Source organism: Ranitomeya imitator, chromosome 6, assembly GCF_032444005.1.
Source record: "Ranitomeya imitator isolate aRanImi1 chromosome 6, aRanImi1.pri, whole genome shotgun sequence".
Taxonomy (NCBI): domain Eukaryota; kingdom Metazoa; phylum Chordata; class Amphibia; order Anura; family Dendrobatidae; genus Ranitomeya; species Ranitomeya imitator.
The window spans coordinates 298,931,634-298,958,517 of record NC_091287.1 but is presented as its reverse complement, the minus strand read 5'-3'; the positions used below and the strand labels follow the sequence as shown (position 1 = coordinate 298,958,517).

At 43.9% G+C, this 26,884-nt stretch overlaps 1 protein-coding gene across 2 annotated transcripts in view; it reads right to left on the bottom strand.

Moving 5' to 3' along the window:
* Nucleotides 1-26,884, bottom strand: part of SLC35B3 (solute carrier family 35 member B3) — a 157,724-nt gene that overhangs the window by 42,513 nt on the left and 88,327 nt on the right. For both annotated transcript variants that reach the window (XM_069730679.1, XM_069730680.1), the window contains exons 3-5: nucleotides 26,243-26,364; nucleotides 16,699-16,853; nucleotides 2,084-2,191 (exon numbers count right to left, since the gene is read on the bottom strand). In XM_069730679.1, the coding sequence (XP_069586780.1) occupies nucleotides 2,084-2,191; nucleotides 16,699-16,853; nucleotides 26,243-26,364 (385 nt within the window). The remainder of the gene's footprint in view (nucleotides 1-2,083; nucleotides 2,192-16,698; nucleotides 16,854-26,242; nucleotides 26,365-26,884) is intronic.

Genomic DNA, 26,884 nt, shown 5'->3' with positions numbered 1-26,884 from the left:
ATGAGTTCCTTAGGAGGTCTACTTTCCAAAATGGTGTCACTTGTGGGGGGGTTTCTACTGTTTAGGTACATTAGGGGCTCTGCAAACGCAATGTGATGCCTGCAGACCATTCCATCTAAGTCTGCATTCCAAATGGCGCTCCTTCCCTTCCGAGCCCTCCCATGTGCCCAAATGGTGGTTCCCCCCCACATATGGGGTATCAGCGTACTCAAGACAAATTGGACAACAACTTTTGGGGTCCAATTTCTCCTGTTACCCTAGGGAAAATACAAAACTGGGGGCTAAAAAATAAATTTTTGTGGGAAAAAAAAAATTTGTTTTATTTTTATGGCTCTGCATTATAAACTTCTGTGAAGCCCCTGGTGGGTCAAAGTGCTCACCACACATCCAGATAAGTTCCTTAGGGGGGTCTACTTTCCAAAATGGTGTCACTTGTGGGGGGTTTCAATGTTTAGGCACATCAGTGGCTCTCCAAATGCAACATGGCGTCCCATCTCAATTCCTGTCAATTTTGCATTGAAAAGTCAAATTGCCCTCCTTCGCTTCCGAGCTCTGTCATGCGCCCAAACAGTGGTTTACCCCCACATATGGGGTATCGGCGTACTCAGGACAAATTGTACAACAACTTTTGGGGTCCATTTTCTCCTGTTACCCTTGGTAAAATAAAACAAATTGGAGCTGAAGTAAATTTTTTGTGAAAAAAAGGTAAATGTTCATTTTTATTTAAACATTCCAAAAATTCCTGTGAAACACCTGAAGGGTTAATAAACTTCTTGAATGTGGTTTTGAGCACCTTGAGGGGTGCAGTTTTTAGAATGGTGTCACACTTGGGTATTTTCTATACTATAGACCCCTCAAAATGACTTCAAATGAGATGTGGTCCCTAAAAAAAAAATGGTGTTGTAAAAATGAGAAATTGCTGGTCAACATTTAACCCTTATAACTCCCTAACAAAAAAAAATTTTGGTTCCAAAATTGTGCTGATGTAAAGTAGACATGTGGGAAATGTTACTTATTAAGTATTTTGCGTGACATATCTCTGTGACTTAATTGCATAAAAATTCAAAGAAGGAAAATTGCGAAATTTTTAACATTTTCGCCAAACTTCCGTTTTTTTCACAAATAAACGCAGGTATTATCAAAGAAATTTTACCACTATCATGAAGTACAATATGTCACGAGAAAATATTGTCAGAATCACCAGGATCCGTTGAAGCGTTCAAGAGTTATAACCTCATAAAGGGACAGTGGTCAGAATTGTAAAAATTGGCCTGGTCATTGACGTGCAAACCACCCTTGGGGGTAAAGGGGTTAAAGATTTTTGTTTTTAAATAATTATTCACCGATGGATCTATTGCTGGATACCTTTCCCTCTTTGATATCTCATCAGCTGCCGCCTGCTCTCGCGGTTATCAGTTGAGTACAACTCTCAACAGAGTCCTCTGCTAGCGCTGATCGCAGTGACAGCAGGGGAAAATGATAAGGGCTGTCTTCAGCACCTGGCACAAGGTAACAGCGCAAAAACTACAGCTGTGTCCCAGGCACCGGTATGCAAAAATGGACACACTGTTCTTGCAGCGCTGTGTCAGACAGGTTTGACAAGGGAAGCGTCGTACCAGGAGACTTTGTGCGGCTTTAGCATAGTAGCTGCAGACTTGCATGATGAAGATACGAGTAGCATTGTGAACAGGTATTTTCAAGAAAAACCATCTTAACATTTTACATGAAGAGGACTTTCAATTTAGAAAATTTTTCACTTCTGAGCAAAATTATGTTAAAAAAGTGTGTTGGTTCTCTAAGTAGCTTATCCGCTGTAGAAGTTAGTTTGGCATACAACAGTCCATGCAACTGTTTTTACAGCATCCAAAAGTATGACTAAGAGACTGAGTTTATTTGCAATCAAACAAGACATTTCAGGTTTAACTAGATGTCAAAATAAAACAATTAAAAAAAATACGTATGAATCATGCATGTAATCATAAGACAAGGTAATTTGTAAACCCACACTGTTGCATGATTCACCACAAGGTTAGTAATTCAGTTGGAGAGCTCTGGACTGTGTAGTCCTTTTGTATCTTCTTACCTGTCACATTGAAGTTTGGTGCTACAGTGCTATCCGCCAAAGTAAACCATATAAGACCAGCGCTCATGCACAAAGCTGCGGTCACATCCACAGCATTATAACGCTTCCCTAGAGACAAAAAGAAAATAAATTACCGTATATACTCGAGTATAAGCCAACCCGAGTATAAGCCGACCCCCCTAATTTTGCCACAAAAAACTGGGAAAACTTATTGACTCGAGTGTAAGCCTAGAGTGGAAAATGCAGCAGCTACCGGTGAATTTCAAAAATAAAAATAGATGCTCCATACCGTTCATTATGGCCCCATAGATGCTCCATATAAAGCTGTGCCATATAGAATGCATATATAATGCTCTGCATCGTTCAGTATTGCCCCATAGATGCTCCACATAAAGCTGTGCCATATATAATGCTCTGCACCGTTCAGTATGGCCCCATAGATGCTCCATATAAAACTGTGCCCCATATATAATGCTCTGCACCGTTCAGTATGGCCCCATAGATGAACCACATAAAGCTGTGCCATATATAATGCTCTGCACCGTTCATTATGGCCCCATAGATGCTCCATAGAAAGCTGTGCCATATATAATGCTCTGCACCGTTCAGTATGGCCCCATAGATGCGCCACATAAAGCTATGCCATATACAGTAGAATGCTCTGCACCGTTCAGTATGGCCCCATAGATGCTCCACATAAAGCTGTGCCATATATAATGCTCTGCACCATTGATTATTGCCCCATAGATGCTCCATATAAATCTGTGCAATATATAATGCTGCTGCAATAAAAAAAAAAAAAAAAAATCACATACTCACCTCTCTTGCTTGCAGCTCCTCAGCGTCCTGTCTCGGCGTCTCTCCGCACTGACTGTTCAGGCAGAGGGCGGCGCGCACACTAGTACGTCATCGCACCCTCTGACCTGAACAGTCACTGCAAGAGGACGCGAAGACGGAGCGGTGCCCGGCGTGTAGAACGCGGACAGGTAACTATGAGATACTTACCTGCTCCCAGCGTCCCTGGCTCCTTCTCCCGGACAGCTGGTCTCCGGGTGCCGCAGCCTCTTCCTCTGTCAGCCGTCACTGTTACCGCTCATTAGAGAAATGAATATGTGGCTCCACCCCTATGGGAGTGGAGTCCATATTCATAACTTTAATGAGCGGTACCATGTGACTGCTGAACAGGGGAAGAGCTGCGGCACCGAAGACCGTGGGATGGACAGGGGGAGGGCCAGGAGCGCCGGGACTAGGTGAGTATGCGACACTCTATCTCCCCCTCACCCGCCGACCATGACTCGAGTATAAGCCGAAAGGGGCACTTTTAGCCCAAAAATTTGGGCTGAAAATCTCGGCTTATACTCGAGTATATATGTCCACACAGAATCCTATATTAGCAGTATTAAGGGACAAAGGGCAAGAAGAAAATACATTGGATTGGGCAAAATATCTTCACACTTCCAGTGTGGTTTCAGAGTTCACAATGGAAACCACAATTCTCTGTTACTACCTTTGTGGTGCCAAGGCCAGACAGACTGTATTGATTTTTGAAGAGATCACTTGTGTTATGCCAAGGTGTCAGTCATTATACAGCACATATGCACTAATTTCCAATAAAAGTAGAAGATAAAATAAAAGATAAAACTCATTGTCTAGTTGCAATATCTTCTACCATAGGGTGGGCAGTGAATACTCAGCTCTTGAGGTTGTTTTCGAAGCAAAAACAGTGGGAAAGAAAAAGGATCTGACTTGCTTTGACAAAGAACATATCGTGATGGCTAGATCATTCAGTCAGTGCATTTCTAGAACGTCATGTCCATCAAAGGTGGTCTAAAGAAGGAAAACTGGTGAACCAGTGACAGGGTCGCAGGCGCGCAAGGCTCACTGACTCACTGATACACACGTGGAGAGAAGGCTAGTCAGTCTGGCCGTAGCGCACAGAAATGCTACTGTAGTGCTGAAAAAGTTACTGCTGGTTCGGAAACAAAGGTGTCATAACTCACAGTCCATAGCAGCATGCTGGTGTGGGCAGCATTGTTACAGACTGGTCAGAATGTCTTTGTCGATCCCTATCCATCACTAAAAGCATCCACAATGGATATTACACTAGAACATGGAGCAATCAAAGAAGATGGCCTGTTCTGCCTAAGTTCTCTTACATAATGTGGGTGGCTGTGTATGGCCACAACTTACTTTTGAATGACAGCAGCCATTTTACCATACAATGTACTTGCTAGGTCTCTTTCTTCATGTGCAGGCATTGCAGTAACTTAGTTATCCATGGTTACGTCCACTGCTGAAGTAACAGTTGGTTAGCTAGTTGCTAGTGGACATAACCATGGATACCTAGGGTCCTGCAATGCCTGCACATGAAGATATAGCAAATGAGAAAAACTGTACTACATTTCTAATTGGTGGGATTTGCCAATATGATTATTATAACACTTACTACACATTGGGATAGGATCTTGGATGGGAACAGCACTTTAAGGGAAATAAAAACTCCAAATGGGATTATATAGTGAAAACAAATGCAATTCCACCATTATTTTGGGGGTTTTGTTTCTAGAGCATTTACTACATGGAAAGAATGACATGGAAACATGATTCTACACGTTAGCATGAATACATAGATATCAAACTTGCATATATTTTATTCTTTCAAGTGCTAGGAAAAAAATGTGTAAAATAAAACTGGAGAAAAAATAATTTTGTGTCACCAGTATTGGAAACCTGTAACACTTATTTTTCTATCAGCAGAGCTGTGTGATGGCTTGTTCTTTGCGTGGCGAGTTGACTGTTTTAGAAATATCAATTGGGGTACATATAAGTGTTATTTTTCACTGGATATTTATTTTTCTATGGAGGGGTCGTAACCAAAATACTACCCTCCCCCACAATTCTGACATTTTGATTTTTCTCTTTACCATATAGGTTAATTCGTTTTAGATTTTGATATTCCTATAAGGCAGGGGTGGGAATCTTTTTTTCATTTGGATATTTATACCATCCTTTGGGGGGGATGTACAAACTCCGCCCACAAAGCAGATCCTGACTCTGGCAGTGGTTTCAGGACATAATCTTTCATTGCATGCCCTTCAGTTTTCAGTAGTGAAAACTGTGTGTGTGCTAACAGAGCCAGAAGAAATTAATGAGCTGGTTGTAATCAAAATACACCTCCCTGCCCAAGAATGTGGTCCCTGAGAATCTGCTCGGGGGCCTGATAGAATGTCATCGAGGGCCTGAGGTTCCCCACCCCTGCTCTAAGGGAACCTGAACCCAATAATTGTCTGATTGTATATTCATGTATACTGCAATACCACAGTCCTTAGTGCAAATCAAAATATCCTATGAATTGCAACCTGTGGCTGAGCTTTACTGAGTACCAAGATGGCAGCTGCGGAAGTCATGGTAAGGCTGGTTTCACACTTGCGTTTTGATCTGCATCGTTTGGACTGCATATAAATGCATGCATTTTTTTTTTTTTTTACTATGTTTAACATTAAAAACGCATGCTTTTTTTTGTACTCATTTGGCTGTGTTTAACGACGCATGCGTTTTTTTGCTGCATGCGTTCGGTTGCAGAAATGCAACGTGTAGTAATTTTCAGAGGCGTTTTTTTTTGACGCATGAAAACGCATGCTTTCGTTTGCGTTTGATTTGCGTCAAAAAAATACATTGGTGTCTATGGAAATGCATGCGTTTTTACGTACATGCGTTTTTGAACACATGCGTTTTAATTAAGATAACCATGTCTAGAGACTGATAAGCCACCCCCTACCATCAAGGTGATAAAAGGGAGGTTGGGGAAAGTTTCAGGACACTTCTCATCAGACTCTCAAGAAGACAAGACACTGGCAGGCCGCATTTTGGAGGACAAGACTCAGATCAATGTGAGTATATCCTAACCAATGCCTTTATTTTCTATTATTTGGCTCTACATGTCCTAATTTCTTCCATTTCTTTCTTTCTACATGCCTCAGAATGTCTTATTCAGAGTCTTCATCTGTTGAGCAGTTTGAGCCACGTCAGTCGGAAGTGGAGCATGTCGGTGAGGTGAGTATTTGCCTCTTCAGCTTGGTAAGTATTCACTGTCACATCGACACATGTGACAATTTGATTTTTCCTTTTTTTTTTAGAGCACTTCTACTGAGGCACAGACCGTGCAGTAGCAGCGGAGTCAAGGTCCGGTGGGAAGACGGCAGCGGGTATGCATACAAGGCTGACTGTCCTCATTGTAATATTCTTGAATCTTCCTTTCTTTACACTCGTATTTCTTTAAATTTTTCTTCTGGAATCCTTTTGTATGTTGACTTTCGTATTCATGCCATTTCTCATCATCTGTTCTCTTTCTTTTCCTTATGTGATTGAGCAAACTTTAATGATTTTCTTTAATTTTTAGGTTTCACGACGGGACGATGACCTTATCGACAACAACCTCCTAATAACCCTGGTCCAGGAGCGAGTTCCGTTGTGGGACAGCCGCGATCCACTGCATTCGATGAACAGCACGCTCCGCCGTTTATGGAATGAGGTGGCCCAAGCGTTGTGGGATGGCTGGGACAATGCCCCGCCACGGGTCCGTAGTGCATTTGGTAAGTATTGCACTGCAGTGTGAAGCAGCAGAGACCTTGGCCGTGCTCTCTTGACTGTGTGATGAAAGAAACTCTCCGGAGTTTCTCTCATCACACACAGTTGTCTTTGCACGGCAAAAAGTCCATTTCCTGACCATAATGTTTTTTTTTTTTTTTTTTTTTAACAGTGGACAAAGTAAAAACACGTTGGCGTTCCATGAAGGACCGCGTCAACAAGGACGTGCGCCAAGAGAGTCGTGCGGTCAGTGGTTCAAGAGCAAGGATCAGACTGTACAAATATCATCGCGTCCTGTCATTTTTAAGACCGGTCCTTGTCCAGAGAATGTAAGTTTTTCTCACATGCTCTCGGTTGTATTGTATTGACATAATCTGTATTTTAAAATTCCACAGGATTTAGCATCTGGCTATTTTTTGGTATTAATTTTCTGTTTCCTTTTTTTCGCAGCACACACAGCACGACTGTCGGCCCAGGTTCTGGAGCGGTCCTTCATCCGGCAGCCACGGACCCGTCCCAGCCATCCAGCAGCGCAGCAGCAGGTGGGCCTTCCACACTAACTGGAGACCAGGGAGCTGGCCCATCAGGTCTTCCCCTTTCGCAGTCCTCCTCCACTGCACCCTTTTTTTGGGCTCATCCCGGCAGCGACAGAGGGCTTCGGACAGGTCACTCATGCCCGAGTTTTTGCACTTGAGCTTGGTTTTACACGAAGCAATCAAGGCTTTAGGTGACCGAATGGATGTTTCTCATAACCTCTTGAATTGCCGTATCCAGGAGGTCACCAAAAGCCTTGATCAAGTGAAAGCCGACCTCCAGAGGCCAGCTCATCATTTTTTTAACTAAATTGAGCAGGGCATGTCGGAACACCTTAGCCCTGATCTCCAGCTCATTGTGATGCAGGCCTGCAATGCTGCTTTTGTGCAGGTTATGCAGCAGAGTTATTTACAGCAGACAGTGGCGGCATATCCAACTGTGCCGTCACTATCACGATTAACCTCCATGCCGACCTCTGCTGCATACCACTGCACGGCCACCTCAATTCCTTCCACAGGTGGACTCCACTACAGCGCCAACACCATGACGAGTGCAGTTGGACATCCCACCGCCACCACCGCTGCTCCGGCTTGGACCTCCTCCACTGACACCACGATGCAGCAGGACCCTGGCGTGGCTTTCAGGACCGCCCCCACCACGATGCAGCAGGACCCTGCCATGGCTTTCAGGACCGCCCCACCACGATGCAGCAGGACCCTGCCATGGCTTTCAGGACCGCCCCCACCACGATGCAGCAGGACCCTGCCATGGCTTTCAGGACCGCCCCCACCACGATGCAGCAGGACCCTGGCAGGGCTTTATGTTCCCCCCCCACCACGACGCAGCAGGACTCTGGCATGGCCGAGCACTCGACAAGCGGAATGGACTGTGAGACAGTGCAGCCGGACCCTGACGGGTCTCCCGCCGCCACGCTACAGCATATGAGCCCACCAAGACGTCCCCCTACGAGGCAAAACAAAAAAAAAAAATTAGTATTCCTCCCCCTTCACATACCGATGTGTCTGTATTGTCAGTTTTGTCTCACCCTTCCAGTGCGTCTCAAGCCTCTCATGTGTCAAGCCCCATCCTCGAACTTCCAGACCCTTCTAGTTTCATTGCCCCTTCTCCTGCCACCTCTGCGTCGTCCACGGTTAGCCAGGCCTCAGTTCTTCACACCCCCCGTTTACATCACTCTACCCCAAGCCGGCGCGGTACAAAAAAATAAGTTTTAGACTTTGTTAACAAAATAAAACAAGTTTGATTTGCCACAATTATGTTTGGTTTATTGTGTCTATCGCCTCCGGCAACACACACCGTGCGCCAAGAAACGTCGCCACACACTTATTTTTTGGGCCACAAGATATCTCCAGTAGTTAAAAATACAAGACTGCAGCTATATGTGTGTCTTTAGTATACAGATATGAGGTGGCCCCAAAAATATAACATGTATCTCCATAATCTCTTTTTGTATATGCCTAGTGTGGCAGTATGAAGAGAAAATGGTGGAAATACAGTGCAGTCCTCTACTGAACAGATCAGGTGTCCAAAAACTCATAAGTTATGACACCTGACCTGTTGAGTAGATAACTGCCTTGTATAACCATCATTTTCTCTTCTTTATACATAATCTATTACACACAAATTGAGGGGACAATGGTTGTCACACGCTACATAGCTATGCTCACCTGCCCAGGTGTCAGAAATGGTGAATTCTTGAGCCTGTATATGTTTATCATGAATTCATTATTTCTGACACCTGACTTGATGAGTATAGATAGCGTGACAGCGATTATCTCTCCATTTTGTGTCCAATGGATACATGGGAAGAGAATCATGACGCAATGACGTCAACAAGCTTACCAATAAAGCAACATGGCTGCCATTACTAGCAGTATGTGGCCAGTGTTTTATATCAGTATTTGTAAGCCAAAACAAGGAGTGGAACAATTAGAGGTCAATTATGATATTAACATAATAACTAGCACCTCTGCCTGTATCACCCACTCCTGGTTTTGGATTACAAAAAATGATATTAAATACACATCTAACTGCCCGTTTTTGGGCAACATTGGTTTGGAGAGGAAAAAGATAGGAGACACGGTCAACACAACCAACACTAAAGTTTATTAATGTGAAATATTATTTTCATTGTAGAAACTTACTGTCACAGATAAAGATACAACAGGACATTTACACAACATTGTCCTGCCATGACACCCGTCCAATATCTGAATCAAAATAGGCAGCAAATTGGTCCCGCATGAGACCAACGGCTGCAGTTGACCGCAGCGGGTGATGCTGGAAATCAGGCAGTGGGTGTGCAACTGGTTCATCCAGTTCAATGTGGGGTCGCTCCTTAGTAATTATGTAATTGTGGAGAACCACACAGGCGTTGACCACCTCGTCGACTGTTTCCACTTTTAGATTTATGGTTGTTGCAAGAATGCACCATTTAGCAACCAGAATGCCAAAGGTACACTCTACTGTTCTCCGAGCCCTGGTCAGTCTGTAGTTGAAGATCCTTCTAGTGTGGTCCAAGTCACGACTGGAATAGGGCTTCAGTAGATTTTCACACATCTGAAAGGCCTCATCCCCAACCATAACAAATGGCAGCGGTGAGCCTTGAGTGTTGGGGAGAGGCTGTGGAGGGGGAAAATTAAAATTGTTGCCATACACACGCCGGCCCATATCCGAGCTCTTGAAAGTCTGGGAATCGTTGCCACGGCCAAAAGCTCCAATGTCCACGGCGATGAAGCGACAGTCCGCATCAGCTATTGCCATGAGCACTACAGAAAAATATTCTTTGTAGTTGAAAAACTCTGATCCGGTTCTGGCAGGTTTGATAATGCGGATGTGCTTTCCATCCACCGCTCCTAAACAGTTGGGGAAATCACACACATTCCAGAATTTTTCTGCAATTTCACGCCACATGTCCGCGGTGGGTAGTGGTATAAACTCATCACGGAGTACATTCCATAAAGCCCGACAGGTGTCCACAACTATTCCGGACAGGGTGGATATTCCAAGCCGGTATTGGAAGTGGAGGGAAGATAAACTCTCCCCTGTCGCAAGAAATCTAGAAGATGAACACAAACAAAAACAAAAATTACAATCTACTTTTTTTTTTTTTTTTTTTTTAACCACACCATAAAAAGGAGGAAAATACACAAAAAATACATGTCAGAATAACCAAAATTTGGACTGTCATTGGTTTAGATTTTGAACGTACCTTAATGTCACCAGTAGACGTTCCTCGGGTGGAATCGCTCAACGGAGCTGGGTGTCCTGTCACCGTATGGCTCCTTGGACACGAGACAGTAAATCCCGGACGATTCTTGCGACATTCTCGTGTACTCCTGGAATTTCTCCGGGTTGGCATTCAGCTCGGCATAGAGCGTGTGATAGGCTCCACGGCTCTCACGCACTTCAATAATGGGGTGCCTCCAAAAACGCCTACGTTGTCTCCTTCTCCATCTTTCGTGGTTTCGGTCTTGCTCCCAAGCAAAAGCACAGGCAAGAAACATCTTGAAGCTAAAATCCATGTTGAAATAAAAGCTCTCCATGCGAAGATCCATCATGACACAGGATACAGTAGCAAGCTGTTAAAATTTCAGTAGCCCTAGGGTCTACATATAGAGAGCCCATCATATACGCCCTCTCTAGTCCCATTGGTGGTGTCTGGTTATCTTGTTTTTGCTCTTGTGAAATTTCTCCTCTTGCGCACAAAAAACACAAGTGCAGGAAAAACGCATGCGTCTAAAAAACAATGCGTTTGTACACGTTTACATGCGTTTTTTCCTGCACTTGCAGATGCGTTTAAAACGCTGCAGATCAAAACGCAAGTGTGAAACCAGCCTAAGCCATCGGTGCCTTGTGATTGTGGTGCAGGGGTGGTGGTCAACCGCTCCAGTTAAATGCTGCTGTCGATTGAGGTACCGTATTTAAATGGTTAACAACAGCAATCAGAGTTCAGCATTGGCCACTGCTGTAAGACCAGATACCAGCTATGTAACATAGCTGTAATCTACCATAAGTGGAAGTAGCCACACTGCAAAAACTGTTGAGAAACGGTATGAGGAACATGTGAAAGAGTTCATGGTGCCTCCAAATTTCCAAGATCTCAATGTAATAACACATTTGAGTTATGTGCCAGGAAAAAAAAATATCAAATTCATGGACAAACATTGCAACTTCTAGGACTAAAATGATCTGCTTCTAATGTCTTGGTGCGATATCATAGGACACCTTCAAAGTCTGAAAAGCAGAAATGCGCATGCGTAGCACACGTATTTCCGGCTCATGTACTGGAATTACTTACATGTACTGGAAATACATTTGCCGATGCATGCACAGTTCTGTTTTTCGGAATTGCCTGCAGTTGGGCAAAGCATACCGCGCAGGACGCAATATTTCTGAGCAGGCGCAAAATGTTGCACAGCAATGTGGATGACGCAGAAGACATTATCCACGTCAATTAAAGAAGGATGGTGAGCAGCAGTCGGGGGGAAGGGATGGAGACCCGAAGCCATGTCCATCAGACCGAACCTAGAAAATGATCATACAGCGGGAGTCAGGGGGTTATATAAGGATTCAGGGAATGCAGCGCAGACACTGAATAAGGTGATATTTTTAGCTGCTGTGTCACAAAACTGGTGACAGGTTCCCTGTAAGGACTGTAAGGACTGAGCCACTTAGCATGTTAACCCCTTTATGACCCCAGCTTTTTTCGGTTTTGCTTTTTCGTTTTTCTTTCTTCTCCTTCCCAGAGCCATAACTTTTTTATTTTTCAGTCAATATGGCCATTTGCGGGCTTATTTTTTGCGAACGAGTTGTACTTTTGAACGACAGCATTGGTTTTACCATGTCGTGTACTAGAAAACGGGAAAAAAAATTCCAAGTGCGGTGAAATTGCAAAAAAGTGCAATCCCATGCGTGTTTTTTGTTTGGCTTTTTTCCTAGGTTCACTAAATGCTAAAAGCGACCCACCATTTTGGTTCTCCAGGTCATTACGAGTTCATAGACACCAAACAGGTCTAGGTTATTTTTTATCTAAGTGGTGAAAAAAAAATTCAAACTTTGCTAAAAAAAAAAAAAAATTGCACAATTTTCCGAAACCTGTAGTGTCTCCATTTCTCGTGATCTGGGGTTGGGTGAGGGCTTATTTTTTGCGTGCCGACCTGACGTTTTTAATGATAGCATTGTGTTGCAGATATATTCTTTTGATCGCCCAATATTGCATTTTTAAACAATGTTGCGGCGACCAAAATAACGTATTTCTGGCGTTTTAAATTTTTTTTTATCGCTAGATGGTATAGCGATCAGGTTAATCCTTTTTTATTGATAGATCGGGCGATTCTGAAAGCGGCTATACCATATACGTTTATATTTGATTTTTTTGTTTTATTTTCAATGGGCAAAAGGGGGGTGATTTAAACTTTTATATTTTTTTCATTTTTTTTTTTAAACTTTTTTTTTTTTTACTTTTGCCATGCTTTAATCGACTCTATGGGAGGCTAGAAGCTGGCATAGCCTGATCTGCTCTGCTATATAGGAGCGATGCTCAGATGACTCCTATGTAGTAGAATTACTGCATTGCTATGAGCGCCGACCACAGGGTGGCGCTCACAGCAATCCGGCATCAACAACCATAGAGATCTCCAATAGACCTCTGGTTGTGATGCCGACGCATCGCTGACCCCCGATCACGTGACGGTGGGTCAGCGATGCGTGCATTTCCGGCCAGAAGCGCTAGTTAAATGCTGCTGTCAGCATTTGACAGCGGCATTTTAGTTAACAGCAGCGGGTGGATCACAATTCCACCCGCCGCTATTGCGGGCACATGTCAGCTGTTTTGTACAGCGGACATGTCCCGGCTTTGATGCGGGCTCACCGCCGGAGCCCACATCAAAGCGGGGGTACTGACCTCGGACGTACTATCCCATCCGAGGTCAGAAAGGGTTAATGACTGGGCCTCATTTTTTAAAAATCTGACCAGTGTCACTTTATGAGATAACTCTGGAACCCTTCCATGTATCCCAGTGATTCAGAGACTTGTTTTTTTTCGTGACAAGTTGCATTTCATGTGAGTGGTAAATTTTGGTTGATTTGATTCTTGGGTTTATTTATAAAGTATCAAAAAATATGACAAAAAAAATAAAATAGAAAATTTAACAATTTTCAAACTTCATTCTTAAGCCCTTAAATCAGGATTGTTATACCACACAAAATATGCATAAAAAGATAAATGAACGGCACAGCTACGAGGTCACGAGGCTTATTAAAACTCCAGGGACACGGGTGCCAATCAGAAAAAATGCATATGTCCAACTTCATCATGTACAAAAAGAGAGCATGGCACTCATCATCCCAAATGTCGTTTTATAATGGATACATGTTAAAACAAAGGCTTTCAATTCCTTTCAAGGGACGCTTTCAAGTGGAAAACGCACCGGACAACGACTGTTTTGCGCTTCTACGTACACGTAAGTTTTTTTCCACAAAAATTTTGTTTTAGACCCAAATTTTTAATTTTCACAAAGGTAACGGGAAAATGGACCACACATTTTGTTGTGCAATTTCTCCTGAGTACAGAGATACCCCAAATGTGCTCAGAAACTCTTGTTTGGGCAAATGGCAGGCAAGGAGCGCCATTTGATTTTTGTAGTGCAAAAGGGACTGGAATAGATTGTGGACGCCACATAGCATTTTTGTCAACTAAAATGTTATAGCCCCAAATTATAAATTATCAAAAGGGAGAATAGCAGAAAATGGACAAAAAAATTGTTATGCAATGTCTCCGGAGTACAGAAATACCCCATATGTGGTCAAAAACGGCACAGTGCAAAGCTCAGAAGGGAAGGAGCCCAATATCAGAGTGCAGATTTGAAGAGCCATGTCACAATATTAGAGCACCTAAAGGTGCCACAACAGCAGAACCCCCCCCATAGTGACGATTTTAACTCCATGGGTGTTTTCCAAAAATGTAGAGCGCAGAGTGAATGTGAGGAAATTCTTACTGCGACCTTTGGGAGGCGGAATAACCAAGTCAATAGTAAGTGAAGAATCGCTTTTATTTATTGTTTTCGATGTTCCTCGAGTGATTTGACGATGTTATTGTTTGGGTTGGTGCAATAACAGAGATACCAGATTTATATATATCTTTTTATGATTTCCTGCTATCACACACTAAATCCCCCCCACCCCACTTGTTTTTGTAAAAAAAAAAAAAAAAAAAAAGTTTTTGCATTGCCATGTTTTCAGAGCTATAAATTTTCAGTACTTCCGCTGACAGGCAGGAGGAGGCACATTTTTTTGCGGGACGAGTTGGTGTTTTTATTGGTACCATTTTTTGGCACATAATATTTTTTGATCGTTTTCTATTCTAATTTTTGGGAGGCACAATGAACAAAAACCAGCAGGAGTCTTATCATTTTAAAGATACTCATCAGGTTTATCCAAATACATCCTGGTAATTAGAGAACAATAATGGATATCTGATGACTATATGATATACATGGATTTATCTATCCATCAAAGCAGTAGAAGAAGTTGGCTTGTTCAAAAGAATCAAGTTTTCTTGGCACCAGGATGCACTATATGAAGAAGGCAAGCGAGGCAGTTTGATATAATATATACCATATGTAGCATATAAACTACTGTTAAGTAAAGGAACTTACCAAGAACCATCTCCACCCTGTAATTTAATCCCTTCTTGACACTGGACTAACTGTTTACGCCAATGTTGAGTCCCCACGTATGGGGCAGGCTCAGAAGCGGAGCCAGCACAATACTCCAACTGCTAGCTCTGTTACATTGTTAGCTTCTGCCACTAAAGGTACCGTCACACTCAGCAACTTTGCAAAGAGAACGACAACAATCCGTGACGTTGCAGCGTCCTGGATAGCGATCTCGTTGTGTTTGACACACAGCAGCGATCTGGATCCCGCTGTGCAATCGCTGGTTGGAGCTAGAAGTCAAGAACTTTATTTCGTCGCCGGGTCGGCGCGTATCGTCATGTTTGACATCAAAAGCAACGACGCCAGCAACGAGCATAGGGCCCCAAGATGTGTGTCGGATCGGTACACTCCGGCTGTTTGACATGGAGCTAACAACCAGCGAGAACGAGAAGTGAGTCGCCGTTACGTCACTGGATCGCTCCTGCATCGTTCTGGAGTTGCTGTGTTTGACGTCTCTACAGCGACCTAAACAGCGACGCTCCAGCGATCTAGTTTAGGTCGGCTCGTTGTCTATATCGCTGCAGCGTCGCTGAGTGTGACGGTACCTTAACAGCAATGATCAGATATGAGCAACATCCACTACTGCTACTAAATGTGGCTCTCAATCTCTGACAGTGGCATATAAGGCGAAGGGTCAGGGGGGCACACCATTACATGTGTCTATCATATCCTACAAGTAAGAAGATCACACAATGGGTTACCAGGGCATTGCAAAGTATTAAGCAAGTTGTCAGATGATCGCAGAGAAAAACTTTCACAAACCACCCTCCCCCCATGGAATAAAAAAAGAATAAAAAAAAAAAAAAACACAACATGCTTGCCATTCTTGCATCTGTAAAAAGTCTGATTAAAACGTAAAAAAACAAAACCATAAAAGTCATAACAATAAAGAACCACAATTGCTTTTTGTTCATTTGCCACAAATCTGGCACGGAATGAAATAAAAAGCCATCAAAACATTTTGAGGTGCATACAACACTATTGATAAAAATTTCAGCTTGCCATGTAAAAAAAAAAAAAAAAAAAAATCACACAGCTCCATGAACAGAAATATTAAAATCTTATGTCTCTCCGAAAACGGCTACAATATTTTGAATTTATTTATTTTATTGAAAAAAAATTATTTTATCTTTATTTATTTTTTATTTATTTATTTTTTTTTTTACAAATGATTTTCTCCCCAACATTTGAAATAAAAAAAAAACTTTACACATTTGATATCGCTATAATTACACTGACGTGTAGAATCATATTGCAAAGTAATTTTGCCATATGATGAACACTTAAAAACAAAACACTGAACTGTGGCAAGATAGTTTTTTTTTTGGTCATTTCACTGCACTTCGAATTTTTTCCCCATTTTTCAGTATATTGTATGGTAAAGTGAATTATGTCACTCAAAATTAGAACTCGTCCTGCATAAAAGCAAACCCTTACACAGCAATGTTGATGGAAAAATAAAAAGTTAAGCCCGTTGGAAGAATGAGAAGAAAACACAAAAGTGCATAAACGGAAAAATCGTCCGATCATAAAGGGGTTAATGATCAATTTAGACTTATTTACATGCATTTGTATTATAACACAATTCATATTGTTAATTAGAAGTCATTTTCTGATAATCAGAGTTTTATTATTCACTGGACAAAGCAATAGAAGTGACACATATCATATATTCTATTGGCAAAATAAAGGGATGCGAAAGACTCTGTTCTCCTAACCGATGGTTTATTTAGTACATACAAAAAGAGAAATTCCTACCTTGAATAAATACACCTCCAATCATGACAGGGATCAGCTTACAGCATTTAAAAATGACCTGAGTAGGATAATTCAGATACCCCAGAGAAGTGTTTGAAAGGCCCATGGTGCCCACTGTCAGGAAAGCTATGATCATGTAGGTTTTTGCAGGAATTCTGAAAAAGATAAACAATATAGCGCATATCCTTAAAACCCAGACACATAAATGCAATTTTATCAATTTATCTCCCACCTCTTCAAGACTAAAGGTACGGTCACACTAAGCGACGCTGCAGCGATACCGGCAACGATGTCGACCGCTGCAGCGTCGCTGTTTGGTCGCTGGAGAGCTGTCACACAGACAGCTCTCCAGCGACCAACCATGCCGGTAACCAGGGCCGCGCTTAGTAATCCGATGTTTACCCTGGTTACCATCGTAAAAGTTAAAAAAAAAACAAACATACATACTTACCTTCCGCTGTCTGTTCCCGGCGCTGTGCTTTCCTGCACTGACTGTGAGCACAGCAGCCGGAAAGCAGAGCGGTGCGTCACCGCTGTGCTTTCCGGTTGGCCGGCGCTCACAGCCAGTGCAGAGAAGCACAGCGCCGGGGACAGACAGCGGAAGGTAAGTATGTAGTGGTTGTTTTTTTTAACTTTTACGCTGGTAACCAGGGTAAACATCGGGTTACTAAGCGCGGCCCTGCGCTTAGTAACCCGATGTTTACCCTGGTTACCAGTGAAGACATCGCTGAATCGGCGTCACACACTCCGATTCAGCGATATCTGCAGGGAGTCCAGCGACGAAAACAGTAATTAGACCTACTGGTAATTGTATTTCCAGGAATCTATCCTGACAGCACACTGGAGGACGTCCTTCTTATCCTTGATGGGACAGGAACACGAGAGGTTAAAAGGACCCTCCCCCTACCACCCTTCAGTGCTTTTCCAAAGTAACACATCTGGATGGATGCAAAAACACAGGTTTATTCCAACAAAATAATCAATCATACAAATGTTACATCACATGAGTATAAAGATGATACATTAGGGAGGGAACTAATAGTGCTGTCAGGATGGATTCCTGGAAATACAATTACCAGTAGGTCTAATTACTGTTTTCCAGTTCACCACCTGACAGCACACTGGAGAAATACCAAAGGAGAATGGTATTCAGGGTGGGACCACTGCTTGAAGTACCTTCCTACCAAAAGCCAACTGAGGCGATACTACATCTAACTTATAGTGTTTTGAAAAGGTACCAAGGCTAGACCATGATGCAGCTCTGCAGATCTGATCTGCCGTCGCCCCCCCCTTTCTCTGCCCATGACGTGGCCATGGCCCTAGATGAATGGGCTTTGATGTTGACCGGGGAATTTTGCCCGCTAGCTCTATAGGCTAAGTTGATCGTGGATTTTATCCACCGTGCGATAGTCGCTTTAGACGCTTTCCTACCTTTATTTGGACCCCTGAACTGGACAAACAAATTGTTGTCCCGTCTCCAGGGTCTGGATAATTCGAGGTACCTGAGCACCGAGTCTCTTACATCTAAGTTATGATAAAATCTTTCCTTCTGATTTTTAGGGAACTGGCAAAATGATGGTAAAACAATTTCCTGATTTATATTGGAATCTGACACGACTTTAGGGAGAAACGCCGGATCGAGTCTGAATACTAGTTTATCCTCGAATATCTGCAAATATGGATTCTGCACCGCCAGAGCCTGTAGTTCCCCCAATCTTTTTGCCGACGTGATCGCAACTAAAAATGCGGTTTTGAGTGAGAGTTTATCAACTTCTATATCCCCTGATACATCCCACGCCGGCTCACATAGGAAATTTAGAACCAAGTTCAGATCCCACGGCGGGACTGACCTTCTAATCAGTGGTTTTAGTCTCTGGACAGCTCTAGAGAAACGGCTAATCCAGGGATGAGCAGAAAGGGAAGAATCAAAGAATACACTTAGGGCCGCTATCTGGACCCTTAATGTACTTGGTCTAAGACCTTTTTGAAACCCTGACTGCAAAAAGTCAAGAATTTTGGGGGTATTTGGATGGTCAGTATCAACTGTCGTCTCTCCGCAAAACCCACAGAATCGCTTCCATATTTTCAAATAAATAGCCGATGTTACCGGCTTCCTGCTGGCTTGAAGGGTAGAAATGACATCATCCGAAAGCCCTTTTGCTCTCAAGACCTTCCGTTCAGGATACAGGCCGCCAGCTGGAGTGCTCCTGGATTCTGGTGTAGAACTGGCCCTTGTAGAAGAAGATCCTCTCTTTCTGGTAACAGGAGGGGTTCTTCCACTGACAGTTTTCTCAACAATGGAAACCAACTGCGTTTCGGCCAGTGAGGAGCTATGAGAATGACCTTGGCCCCGTCCTCGCAGATCTTTCTGAGTGTCCTCGGAATCATCGCTAGAGGAGGAAATGCATACAGGAAACCGCGATTCCAGGGTTGTGAGAAGGCATCGATCGCGGCTGGACTCTCCCAAGGGTTTAGGGAGTAGAAGACCTTGATCTTCACGTTTCCCTTTGTAGCGAATAGGTCCACCGTCGGCATCCCCCAACGTTGACACAAATCTTTGAACACCTCGTTGTTTAGTTCCCACTCCGTGGGGGACACGCTTTTCCTGCTGAGGAAATCTGCCAACTGGTTCCTGGAACCCTCCAGGTGGATCGCCGTGATTGACAGAACCGACCTTTCTGCCCACCTGAATATCCATTCCGCCAGGTCTTGAAACGCCGGATGTCTTGGACCCCCTTGATGCCGCAGGAAGGCTACCGTTGTCGTGTTGTCTGAGAAGACCTTCACGTGTTTGTTCTGCAGCAGATGCTGTGCCGCCGTCAAGACCTCCCAAACCGCCTGTAGTTCTCTGTGGTTTGATGACTGGTTGCCGTCTTCCTCTTCCCAGCGACCTTGAAAATATCTTCCCAGTACATGACCTCCCCAACCGAGCTGACTGGAGTCTGTTGTAACTGAAACGCTTGGTGTTTGAAGCCATGGCACCCCCAGTCGGAGGTTCCTGGGAAGAGTCCACCACCCCAGAGATCTTTTGATCTGCGGAGTAAGGCTCAGGGTCCGGTTCAGTGAGTTCTGTCTTCTGTTCCAGCTCCTCAGGACTCCCCTCTGAAGCTGTCGAGAATGAAACTGGCTCCATCTTACGCAGGGAATACACGCCGTTATCAGACCTAGTATCTTCATCCCGTCTCTGATCGTATTTCGACCTCGGGAAAAGTGACGGATCTTCTGTATTATGCCCTTCAGCCTGTCCTCTGGAAGAAAGGACATTCTTGCTTGCGAATCGAGCATGACTCCCAAGAATTTTATTCTGGGTTTTGGGATTAGATCTGATTTTTGCCAATTTACAATCCATCCTAGATTCTCTAGTGTTGAGATGAGGGACTGACAGTTGATCCTGAGCTGGACTTCTGAGTCTGCCCCTATTAAGAAGTCGTCTAAATAGGGGACCACCCTTATATCCTGATTCCTCAGGAAAGCGACTACTTCTACCATAAGTTTTGTAAAAACCCTGGGAGCGGAAGCCAGTCCGAAGGGGAGACAGCGGAATTGGAAATGGAAGATCTTTCCTTCCAAGATTACCGCGAACCGCAGGAACCTCTGATGATTTAGATAGATGGGTACATGGTAATATGCACTCTTTAAGTCTAGAGTGCACATTACCATGTCTTTTCCCAACAGGGGGATGGTGGACCGAATCGACTCCATCTTGAACCTTTTGTAAAGGACCCAATTGTTCAGATGTTTTAAATTTATAATCGTTCTCGATTCTCCCGATGGTTTTGTTACCGAGAAGAGATTGGAGTAGTGACCCCTGCACTCTTCCTGAGGGTGTACCGGAACAATGGCCGCCATTTTTAAAAGGTCTTGAATATCTGACCACATGGGGGATGACAGTTTTAGATGGGAGCTGGATACCAGGAATCTTTCGGGAGGAAGGGATGTGAATTCTATTTTGTATCCCTGGGATACTATCTGTAAGACCCATGGACTTGTTGTGATCTCCCTCCAACCTCCCAGAAATCCTGTCAGACGACCCCCTACTCTGATGGCGTCATTTTCTGCGGTAACTGGACCCTGGGTCCAGAGTAGCTTGTTTCTTTATTTTTAGGCCTGTTATCCCCCCCTTTTTGGTAGCTCCATCTACCCTGCTTTCCCTTACCCCTATAATCGGGTTTTTGATTATAGCGGGGCCTCCGAAAGGGCTGGAATTTTTTAGGCTTCTCTTCCGGAAAACCTTTCTTGACATCTGCAGCTTTTTCTAAAATATCGTCGAGGACCGGTCCGAAGACCTTGCCCCCGGAAAAGGGTATAGAACACAATTCATTCTTAGAATGCATGTCCCCCGACCAGCTCTTAAGCCAGATAGCTCTACGGGCTGCATTCGATAGAGATTGACCTCTAGCTGCGAACCTAACCGATTCTGCAGATGCGTCTGCCAAGAAGGTAGTTGATAGTTTTAGCAAAGGTAGGGATTTTAGAATAGTATCTCTGGGAGTTTTAGCTATCAATTGATCTTGATGATCATCTAGCCAAAGGTCCATGGAGCGGGCTACTGATGTCGCTGCAATATTAGCTCCAATAATCCTTTTTAGAAGGCCATCTGCCTTCCTGTCCATGGGCTCTTTCAAATTGGACGAGTCTTCAAACGTAATCGCCGTCCTTTTGGAGACTTTAGCCAAGGGTATGTCAATCTTTGGTACATCGACCCACTCCTTAACTTCCTCTGGATTAAACGGCAAGCGAAGTCTGAAGTCCTTAGGGATAGTCAGTCTTTTCTCGGCTTCCTCCCATTCCTCCAGAATCATAGATCTGATATGGGAGTTTACAGGGAAGACTTTAGATGTTTGTGAGCGCAAGCCCCCAAACATTTCATCTTGAACGGAGCAAGATGGCTGCGGCTCCTCGATCTGCATGGTATGCCGCACTGCTTCCAACAGTTCTCCTGTGTCTGCAGCGGAGAACAGATATCTTCTCCCTTTCTCCGGGGGATCTCTACTCTCATCTTCCTCCTCTACCTCCGACCCACAGGATGATGAGTCTATGGAAGAGTGCTCGACCCTCGGTCTTTTCCTCGGCCTCTCCGAAGGTGAGACTTGAGGGAGTACCAGACTTGAGACTGAAGCCTGAACTTCCTCCCTTATCATGGCTCTCATATTAGACATAGGAGACGCCTGTTCCTCTCCTATGACTTTGCAGGTGCATGCTTCACATAGGGGTTTCTGCCAGGAATCCTTTAGCTTAACCGCACAGATAGGACACTTCTTATTCCTATTGGGTATCTTTACCGATTTCTCAGATAGGGAGGCTGCCTATGAAGATATATATATATATATATATATATATATATATATATATATATATATATATATATATATATATATATATATATATATATATATATATATATATATATATATATATATATATATATATATATATATATATATATATATATATATCAAACACTAGCGTTCTCTTTTTTTTTTTTTTTTCACCCAGGGCTTCCCTACTTACTAGCGCTGCATCCTCCATGATGCTCTAGAGATCGCTACTGCCCCTGCACCATACCTTTTATTCTGTTCCTCACTTCAAAACGACGCTCCAGCGTTCTCCACCGCTCTTTTCCCTGCACTTCCTGTAGCAGAGACGCCGTCCATCCCCCTCAGCCGCAAACCGGAAGTGACGTGCGGCCGGAAAGAGAGGAAGGTGCGGCGATGAACTGGTTCCCCCAGCGGCCGCATGGAGACGCCGACGCCAGCAGAGGCCGCCGCTGGGCCGCGCACACCAGGGGACAGACGGAGAGATCGAGAGCCCCCGCCAGGGAGAAGCGATCCCCAACCCAGGAGCAGCGCTACACTGGTAGGCTGAGGGACCCTCGGACGGGTGTCAGCCAGCGGGTGTCTCATGGAGGGAAGGGTGAGGCTGAGCCCCCCCGATCCACATCCCCCCGCACAGAACGGCAGATCCTCTCGTCCGTTCCTATCCCTGATGGGACAGGAAAAACACTGAAGGGTGGTAGGGGGAGGGTCCTTTTAACCTCTCGTGTTCCTGTCCCATCAAGGATAAGAAGGACGTCCTCCAGTGTGCTGTCAGGTGGTGAACTGAAAACAAAGTTCTGGACTTTCTGCAGCGACCAACGACATCACAGCAGGATCCTGATCGCTGCTGCGTGTCAAACTGAACGATATCGCTAGCCAGGACGCTGCAACGTCACGGATCGCTAGCGATATCGTTCAGTGTGACGGTACCTTTAGGCTATGTTCACACTTTGTGTTTTTGCAGTGTTTTCTATGCAAATTTAAACTTCATAGTACCAGCAAGGGCTATGAGATTTCAGAAATCTCATGCACAGTTTTTTTCCTGGCTGATTTGGAAAACTGCTACGCTTTTGAAAACTGCAGCATCTCACTTCTTTCAGGATTTTTTCAGCATATCTGCAGTCTTTTTTCACCCATAGGAAACAATGGGAAAGTGCAAAAATGCAGCAAAAAAGGCAGGTATCAGTTTTGCCTGTTTTGGTGTAAAAACCTAAGGAAGTTAAATCAGGCTTTTTGTGGGCCACTAAACTTTATCAAAATGCAATAGAGACAACAAAAACGCAGCAAAAAAAAAAAAAAAAACAACAATGTGTGAACATAGCCTTAAGGTACCGTTACACTTAACGATTTACCAACGATCACATCCAGCGATACGACCTGGCCGTGATCGTTGGTAAGTCGTTGTGTGGTTGCTGGAGAGCTGTCACACAGACAGCTCTCCAGCGACCAACGATGCCGAAGTCCCCGGGTAACCAGGGTAAACATCGGGTTACTAAGCGCAGGGCCGCTCTTAGTAACCCGATGTTTACCCTGGTTACCATTGTAAAAAAAAAAAAAAAAAAAACACACTACGTACTTACATTCCTGTCGCGTCCCCCAGCGTCAGCTTCCCTACACTGTGTAAGCGCTGGCCGGAAAGCAGAGCGGTGACGTCACCGCTGTGCTCTGCTTTACGGCCGGCGCTGACACTGGGGGACGCAGGGAAGCTGACGCCGGGGGAACATGACAGGAATGTAAGTATGTAGTGTTTTTTTTTACTTTTACAATGGTAACCAGGGTAAACATCGGGTTACTAAGCGCGGCCCTGCGCTTAGTAACCCGATGTTTACCCTGGTTACCAGTGAAGACATCGCTGAATCGGCGTCACACACGCCGATTCAGCGATGTCAGCGGGTGATCAGCGACTAAATAAAGTCCTGATCATTCCCCAGCGACCAACGATCTCCCAGCAGGGGCCTGATTGTTGGTCGCTGTCACGCATAACGATTTAGTTAACGATATCGTTGCTACGTCACAAAAAGCAACGATATCGTTAACGATATCGTTATGTGTGATGGTACCTTTAAGCTAGCAATTCACTACTTCCACAATGAATATGGCCTGTGTGAATATTTTTTTCCCCCAAATGGGACAAAAGCTATAAGCTGCTGTCAGACACCACTGGTATTGGACATCCTACTATTCAAATTTATTTGTGTCTATCAGAGGAGAATACAATTGAATAATGTGGAGATATTTTGCAGAGGGGCAGTGTGGGGAGGATATTTTATGCAATAAGTACAGTGAGGGGCAATTTATTCAGGGGAACAGCTTGGGAGAGATTTCTATTTATGGGGCAGTATATTGATACTTTTATTTTTTTTTAAGGGCACCATATCAGGAATTGCTACTGAAGATGAAGGGGGAAGTCTGCAGAGAAAGGCTTTGGGCAAGAAATCTCATCAAGGTATCTGTGTTACATCTAGACAAAAAGGGAGGTAAATAAGGGCTGTGGTTCCTGTATGGTCCACATTCTGATGATGACTGCTTAACACCTGCCAGTATCTCAATACCATTGTTAACATACTGGGAGCTGTATGTTCATGCGATACAATTGTACAGGGGTCTGACCTGACATTGCAATTGATCACTGTACTAAGCTTGGCGATTTATTCATGTACCGACGATGGTTCTGGGAATACAGTCATGTGTGGATGGTGGTTCTAAAATTGTACACGTAGAAATCCAAAACGGGCTTCATGGCTATGTTAAAGAGGTTGTCCACTACTTTTGCATTGATGGCCTATCGTTAGCTTAGGTCATCAATTTGTGATCAGCCAGGGTCCGACACTCGGCAACCCCACCAATCAGATGCTATCGGTGTCGGCGACCGCTGATCGGAAGTACTCACTTGCGGAGCTGCCGTAGGGTACTGCATATCCGCCTCTTATTAATTTGAATAGGAGGTAATGTCCAGTACTAAGCCACAGCCACGACAACTAAACGGAGCAGCTCGGCAAGTGGGTACTTCCGGCTGGCGGCCGCCGACACTGATAACAGCTCATCAGCGGGGAGCCAGGTGTTGGACCCCAGCCGATCAGACATTGATGACTTATCAACCTTTTTAAGACATAAATCCTTAAAAATTATTTTTGAGATTATGAAGAGGAGTTGGCGAGATTCTGCTCAGTTTCTACTCCAAAAGCTCACTAGAATTTAACATATGTCCACGCTTACTTTTTGGAGCAGAAACTGAGCAGAAGCTCTCCAAATCCTCAAAACTTCGTTCTCGGGATGTACTAATGTACTGATGGGGATTCTGGTGATGTATTCATGCAAGTATCCATTTAAATTTTTGCGGCCCTTGGGATTGGTTCTGTATGGCATTGTGGCCTTTGGGACAAAAAATGTGTACTCCTGAGACAGACAGAGGAATGGACATACTGATGTGTGTACATGGTCTTTTTTAGGTGAATTCAGCATAAATAAAAAGAAAAATTAGAACATATGCATTGCAATGTAAAAATGACTTGCTGTGCATATGTTCAACCTTTTGTAACTTTCCACATTTTAATACGCACTACCCCCCCCCCCCTCCATCTGCGCATGCACCGCTCCCGACAGCCATTTTCCCAGAGTCCACCGCATTAGTAAACCATGTAAGTGCGGGGGCTCTGGGATTTCAAAAAATGTCAGTAGAGCCACCGCAGCTCCGAACACCCCCTCATCCCAGCCTGCAGCAACGCTCCACTCTTGCCTCCTTTAGCAGCAACCCTGGGACCTCGCTTCACCACAGCCACCACTCTCTGTATGCAATAAGACGCATGGATTATAAGAAGCACCAGCATTTAATTTTTTTTAAAGTTTTTTTCCTATTTTTCTCCTCAAAATTTGGGGTGTGTCTTATAACCTGAAAAATACGGTATTTTAATCGCTTCAGGCTTTGAAAGCCAGTACACACCTTAACCCCTTAACGACCGCCGATACGCCTTTTAACGGCGGCAGTTAAGTACTTATTCCTCATCACCGCTTTTTAACATTTATTACACTAGATATTAGAATTATTATGAAACGCTGAACCCTCATGCCTTACATCCGCCGATCCAAGCACTCGCATTAGAGCAGCAAACAAGCTGTGTATATGTATATCTATGCAACTATGTCTCTTCGTAGAGCTAGAAGTCTGAGCGATGACATTTACAAAAACATATTAGAACTGCGGAATAATATAAATATATATTTGTACTGACCTTCTGCGTTTATCTTGCGTCAGTTGAAGTTCTACTAATCCGAACATAGAGTAAAACCCAAATTGTACTAATGTCAAGTACCAGCCAAACGGTTTAAAACCTTCAACGGAGAATATCAGCTCCTGTAGAAGAAGCATCATCCAGTTAGTGTTAAACGATCTAATGAATTGTGCTGAAAGGGGAAACATATAAATGATAAGTATATATCCGCTTGTGCTCGTATATATACTTATCTAGCAATTAAAGAGCGAGTTACACAGAGAGAAAAAAAACCATCACAAAATGTTTACTTTCCAGGTCTAGTGTAAAATCAAGTCCACTTACTTACGGCAGGTGCTCATCTCTAACCAGTGTACAAATGAAGTTAGTATATTACTGTGCACTTAGGAGGTACAACAATCTAATGCTTATAAATACATTGCATTGTGTGTACATTCCTCAATGGAAGTATTACCTGTGCTTGATTGTGCATATGTGGCATCCCAGGAGTTCAGGTACTACAGTGGTATTTCCTTCCTCTCGGAGAGGGTGATGCCATGCCTGGAAACGAGGAGAATCCCTCTGACAGGTAATCTGTACATGCAACGCTTTCTGACTCCAGGCCAGAAGGGGGAGCTCTAAACCCGGTTTCAGGGGAGCTTC